Here is a 7,083-nt window from a genome sequence, read left to right as displayed (position 1 = left end):
AAAATTAGTAGATCAAATCTAGAATATTTAAAAAATTCCAAAAACTTAACATTGCCCTACCAAATCGATTAAACAAACTGATAAGGAACATTTTTATCCCGCATAAAAATCCGCGGTCTATTTAAAACTCACTAAAGCCCGCGGTCGCTTATGCGACGAACGCGCCGCAATCATTTCGAGAACGGTTTTGCCTGTACTGTGCAACATGACGTCTACGAACGAAGATCGACCGCCGATCGATGATCTCGCCGACGATCGATGATCTCGCCGACGATAACAATGATCGGGAATGATCGCGGTAACAAAAGGCCGACGAGCAACGTTTGCGATCGTGGGGCACGGTCCGATAAAAAGAAGCCGCCGGAACGAGGAGCGCGGACGCGGGCGAACAATGACGGGCGACGGCGTAATGAACTTATTGCTTCGATGATAATCCGAAGCGTAATGGTTCCGTGATTAGCCGGTTAATCGCGTTCTCGGTCGGTCTGATTACGCCGGTTATTTATTAATCGCAACTTCCGATTGCTCTCGAACGAATACGGCCGTTTCGAGTTCGCGCCGCGATCGCAGCCGTTAATCGCCGCGATCGGATCACGTTCGCCGACCATTGAACCACGGGACTCGCCTCCCGTAGCTACCCGAAAATAATCGAACGATCTGACGACGACGACGACGACGCATCGAAAAACAACGGGCGCGGAACGACGCTGTCGTCGACGATTCCCTTTGAGCTCCGCCCGGCACTCGCTTCTCCCGCGGGAGGCATCTTCGATGAAGCGCACGCGCGCGAGAGAGAACTTCTTCACCGACGATAGCTCCTCGACGCATCCGCGATCGCGACACAAGGAGGCGACGTGGGGTGTTCGGGGCCGGCGCGAGAGGGTTGTACAGGGTACGGATTCTACGTGTCTTCTCGTGTCCGGCGATCCATACGAAATTTCACCTAACACTCGGGCAATAAGATTCATCGTGTCGAGATCCGGTCTCGTGCTCATACGCACACACGTGTTCCCATGCATACGCACACGCACGCGTTCGTGGACAGCACACTCGTAGTAGTAGACACACGCGCAGACGACGACACGTACGCGAACACACACATTATCTCAATTGACCCAAAAAGAAGGCGAGCATCACGAGGACCGTCTTCGATGTCGGCGAGCCTGCTGCCGTGTTGCCGTGCTGCATCGCCGCTGGATGCTCCCCTGGAACAAGAACAACATGCATCGGATTAGCGTCCGGTCTGAACTTCCGGCAACACTTGCGACCAGATTTTCCTTCCCCCCCTCCCCCATTCCGCGTTTCTGGTACGCGATCACGGAGGATCGAGTCGAATCCCCACCCCTCACCCCCTTCCTCGAGGGAGAGAGATTCCTCTCGTTTACATTCGTCGTCGTTTTTCCATGTGTAGTCGCGCGCGATCCGACGGGGGATCTTGATTTATATACGAGCAACCGGCGTGCCGCGAGACTACTCGCGGGAGCAAATCATTTGAAATCGGATTCTACGTTGCGGCGCTTTTTACGCGGCACCTGGCAATTTCGTTGCCGTCGCCGCCTCGCGGAACTTGCCCGACTTGCTCCCGGTTTTGTTAGACACCCCCCCGGTGAACGCACTCAATCGTCGGAGTCGTTTGATCGATCGAACCGGCACTGGATCGTTGGTGGTAGCTGTTGGTTCAAACGTTTCGCGGGAAATTTTACGGATATTCGGAAGGTTTTGATGCTTTGGGGGTACGAGTGAGATTAATTAATTTATCGTCACGAGTAAGATTAATAGTTTAACAGTAGCATCATTTTTGATACGTTCTATAGATTATAATATTTTATCGTAGTTTAATTTTTATTACTTTTTTTTTTTTAAATAGTATTTTACGTCGCATCAACTACACTTGCGGTTATTAGCGACGACTTTTAGTTGGGGATATTAGAGTTTACTGTATAGGCTTGAATTTTTCAGGATTGAGATAACTTGTCCTATTTGTTTGCTGTTATTAAGGTGGAGGTTTATTACTTTATTCGATTCGATTTCATTTTATTTCCTTCACTTGTTTTACTTTATTCATTTTATTTTACTGTATTCCATGTAATAGATACATCGTGTGTAATTACACAGTTTTATTTTTCTTGTACAAATTCGCTTCAAGGGGTGGAAATCAACCCTTAAATATTCGACCAGCTCTGACTTTATTACTACAAATGCATCGCTTTATATAATTATAACGTAAATGATTTTGTTCTGATACCAAAAAATAGATGTGTCAATCCGATAAATGCACCCTTTAGGGTACAATACGTATTGCGCCCAGCGTATTATTTGCGAACGTTGCGAGCATGGTGAAAGGAAAGGGAGTAAAGCATTTAGCGGATGGAGGCGCGTCAACAAACGGAATTGAATGTGTATGCGGAGAATGTTCTCGGCTGCAGTCGCATTCTTGATTGATTTCTCGATAATTGCCGCCCGGTGGAGTAATGTTCGTTGACGGGATAAGCCAGAGAATTACTGCTATCGGCTACGGTAGAACCATGATGTATACTAGATTAGATGTCCATTTCGTATAGGCAATTAGATGGTAATTGCATACAGCAGATTTCGGCGTTCCGAGGAGAAATCGAAGTGGACCGTGGACACCCTTTGAAAGGGTCAAGTATTTTTAAGCGCAGAGTTATAGACTTCTACTTTGCACAAGTTATGGATAAACTGTAGACGAAACAATATTTTATGCTTATTTAAAAAGATCCGCGTCGCTTTGACGGAGTAATCGGCAAGGATTAAAATTAACCTCTTGCACTCGAGTGGCGACTCTGCGGCGCCATTAAAGTTATTGTAACACGTTCGAAAATTATTTTTGTAGATATCGTCAAAGCTTAGATGAAAAAGATTGTTGAAAGTGTAACTGTTATATGAGTGACAAGACTCAATTTCATATGCATAGAATGAATTTTGTTATATAAAACGGAAATACTAAAAGCCAAAAAATTATTTCAGATTTACAGTTAAAATGGCTTCGAGTGCAAAGGGTTAATAATCGACGAGCATATAGAAATGAATGGACTTGCAATATATAATAATTCCAAATAGCTATTTTACTACATAAACTATACTTCTTTCGATAAAATATCGTTTCACGTGCATGACAACCATCGATCGATTTCGTCGGGGGTGTTCCCTGCCGGAAACAACGCGACAGACGAAGACACCGTAATTTACAGGGACCGGAAGCGTCTGTCGAACTCATCCGGACGCATCTGTTGCATACTCTAACGGTCTAATGGATAGCAAAATTCGCCGTCGGTACAATCCGTTCGCCGATAATAGAATATTTAATTATTATCACGGGCCAACGAGATCTCGCCGACGCTACGTGAAACCCGTACCGAATGCTTTTAATTATCGGCGTTAACTAATTATATTTTCGACGGCGCGCGCGCGCGCGCGGCTCGTAACGACGCGAATTCACGGCACGAGTATTCCAACTGGAAACATCGAATTACTCGTATGATGTCTGTCCGACGCGATTCCATAATTAACCATCTAATCGATGATCTAATTCCTGCTCTGTCGCATTGGTTTAAAGGGGGGAGGGGGAGGGGAGGTCGCCGCGACGCGCCGCGGCGGCTGGCGTCCTTTGAAATTGACGGTCCCGGCGATAAACGTCGTCGTGCGTCTTAATTCACGGGGCAAAATTCACGTCGACGTCGCAACCGACGACGACGACGACGATCGCGACGATCGATCGTCTCACGGAGGAATTACGCGTTTGCCTCTTCCTTTACGGTCGCTTTCTCTCCTTTTTTTCTCGACACCTAGTACCATCCCCGAAAGCTTCATTTTTAATCTACCAAATATTTATTTATTTATTTCTGAGCTAGGCATATCTTAGTCGAATAATGAATAAAATTTTATTCGAGTAATTCATTCGATATTTTATTGGAATGAAATTTAATTCCAAGAATTTAATTGACATATTGTCTAGAATAATATTTGTCGAGGCATAATATTTTATTCGATGGACTTGTTCGATATATTATGCGGATAAAGTTGTATTATATGAATCGATTTGATATGTTACACGAATAAAATTTGATTTCAAGGTCGAGATATAATTCAAATAAAATTTTATTCGACGAACCTCTTCGATATGTTACTCGAATATAATGATATTCGTAATATTGCTTCGGTAAAATTCTACCGCACGAATTTATTCGTTGCTTTATCCCAATAAAAATTTTGTTCGCAAAATTTATTTTATCTTATTTGAATAATGCCCGACTGTGATCCGTGCTGGATTGCTTGAAAAAAATACAGATCAGAAGAGAATTTGTTGGCAGCGATGCATTCACGATTTCGGTGATCGGAATTTCCCATTGTGTGCTCGTGGAAGGTTGAATAAAATGATAAAGCAGATCTTAATAATCTCGGGGGTGCATAAAAATTGATGATGCATAAATACGGGCGTTAGTCGTCTCTTCCTACTTATAACAAGTACTATAATAATAAGGAGATATTATATCGAGTATTACGGCATAAATTAACATACATAAAATAGTTGAGAGCCTCGTTGCTTCCAAGAATGTTAAAAAATTCATCGATGTCATAGAACCAACGTTGCACATTTTCTATATTTCTGAGGTTCTTCGAAACGAGTAAGTACCACCTAAATTACTAATAACGATTTATAAAATTCCAATTTCCTTGTAATTAATATTTAAGCGTTCGAGTAAATTCAGGAAACGAACGATAATATTCCGTTCCTCTTAAAACCTAGTCGCAACGAAAAAAGCAACTGCGAAGAGAATGTAGCACGCGAAGGGGTTAATGCCGCGATAGGAACAATAAAAATAATCCGAGCGATGAGAAAGTTGGTCAGCAACTAATCTCGTTTCGCGGCCGAGCGCGCCGGTCTCCTCGATTCGAACTTATTCCCGGTATTGATTGCATATGCAATGAGTGCCGCGAGCGCAGCAACGCGGCACGATCCGTGAACAATATAAGCGCGTGTTCGTCCGCGCGTCAGACGTTCCGAATCTCGTAAAGTTGATTCGAAACGTGCCACTTGTAAATTTGCGTCGGTGTCGCGTCCGCGATATTTTCGGATGAGATTACAACGTAAGGGTGCGCACCCCGTTAGAGAGGCACCGCGGCGAAGCTCGTCACGAGCCACCGGCACGTGACGTAAATCGTATTGCGCGTGATGTGCAACTGTAAGTAAGCCGTGGAACGCCGCGCCGAAATTAGCAGCGGCAACCCACAACGCCCCTTGTCTCCGCGTTCAAAACACGCATCGGAATTTTATTTCGCCGCGGCGACGCCCCGGCGGTCCTGGGAACAAAAAGCAAGCCGGCCGGTGGCTCGCGATAAATCACAAGCCGTTCCCGCGATACATAATACATTTAAAGTTTACGGGCCACTTTCGGTGCTGCCCGAAATTACGGCCGGGGATAGAATAACGTCGATGGGAATGAAACCAACTTACCGCCTCGGTGCCTTTTCAAACCTGTCCGACCGCGATCAGCGATTCGACACGTGCGAAACGTGGCCAACCCCCTCCTCGAATTCGCCGATGGAAAACATTTACCGATTCGCTACGTAGTCGATACAATATTCAGCGACGCTTAAATTTCTTAAATTTCGGTTTTAGGGTCGGACGAGGGTCCGGGTTTATCTCTGCGCCATTGAAAAGTCGGAAACTTAGCGAAATTGGTAATTACACACGGAATTCCAATTATCTCGCGAAGCATCTTTGACGCGCGAATAAGTATGCAACGCGTTCATGCAAAGTCCGATCTAATTTATTCGAGATCAGCGTGCTACACTTTGATCGTATTCCTTGTAACGTCTACTTTCGCGTGAAAAGCCAGCATTACGGCCGCGTGTTTCCGATTTCGGATTCAACCAACCAGTCTGTGAGCATCTAAAATCGAAGGAGTTAAATAATTAAATAGAAAGTGGGAGATAATTGCTTTCGATGGGTCTTCCTATAGTAGCTTTAGATCAGGTAACTTGTGAAAGGTAACTTTCGCGACATTTGTCTTCTCAGTAATTAGAACTTTCAATTTTATATCGCAATATTGCAATTAATTTCTCGATCAAATTGAAATCTCATTCTTCGCTAAAATATTATTTATTAAATGATAATCCCCGTAACGTCTTCCGAACGTCTGTGGTTAGGTTGCAGTTACCATTTCGGTCGATTTTAACCAGCGGCCGTAAAAGGTAGCCTGCGTTAGGCAACGCGGCCGAGATAGTGGACGGCGTGGCATAATTTGATTCACTCTTCGATCTGCTTATGGACACAAATCGTGACGATGCTCCGCTTCCGCTGTTGTTACGCATATTTGAATATTTATCCTTCCACGGTGGTCTGTGCATTCATCGAGCATGGAGGAGAGACCCGAGCCCGTGCGCCTCGCTCGAGATAATTGCAGTTCGGGCCCGCGCGGTCCGCAGCTCATTAACACTGCCGGAAGAGGCCGCGACTTCGGCCGATGAAAGATGTCCGGCGATTCGTCAAGCGAGCGCGGTATTTACCAACTTCCGTCGATTACGCCGACTTTTATTACATGGCGGTGTTTTCGGTTGCTCGGGTCCTCGACTTCTATGCGTTAATCGAAGAACTGTTCTTAACAATAGATTGCCTAAGCAAGTCATTTTGACTGCTTTTCAATTTCAATTAGAAAAATAATTATGTAAATAATGACACAGCTTCTTATAATTTTGTGACTTTTTCTACACCATATAAATGCGTTTATTAATCATCGTTGTTGCCCCCCTCCTCCTTCATTTCCGGTATATACGTGTATATGTGTGTTATATCTATATTGCCGAAAAGCAGTCATTTTCCCGTCTTTCTAGTGTTAAGGGAATTGTAAAAATTTCAAAAATATTGCGCACTCAATGCTAGATCCACGGAGCATTGACAACAGCTGCTTCATATTAATTACAAAAATAATAATGAGACATTTATTCTAATCTTTAACGAGTTTCTTTGACTCGATTTATTCGGATATCCGTACGGTTCTTATCATAGCAACTTCTCCAATAGCGTAAATCATTCAATCGACCCTCGTACAAATGTTCCCA

General features: G+C 44.3%; 1 protein-coding gene across 1 annotated transcript in view; it reads right to left on the bottom strand.

Moving 5' to 3' along the window:
• Positions 1–201: 201 nt before the first annotated feature.
• Positions 202–7,083, bottom strand: part of Dpr1 (defective proboscis extension response 1) — a 528,341-nt gene continuing 521,459 nt past the window's right edge. The window contains exon 6 of the mRNA XM_078178615.1: positions 202–1,205. Coding sequence (XP_078034741.1) covers positions 1,102–1,205 — 104 coding nt within the window. The 3' untranslated portion in view covers positions 202–1,101. The remainder of the gene's footprint in view (positions 1,206–7,083) is intronic.

The sequence above is a fragment of the Augochlora pura genome, chromosome 4 (genome assembly GCF_028453695.1).
Source record: "Augochlora pura isolate Apur16 chromosome 4, APUR_v2.2.1, whole genome shotgun sequence".
NCBI classification, from domain to species: domain Eukaryota; kingdom Metazoa; phylum Arthropoda; class Insecta; order Hymenoptera; family Halictidae; genus Augochlora; species Augochlora pura.
The sequence above is the reverse complement of the archived record's forward strand: the minus strand, read 5'-3'. Positions and strand labels throughout refer to the sequence as shown.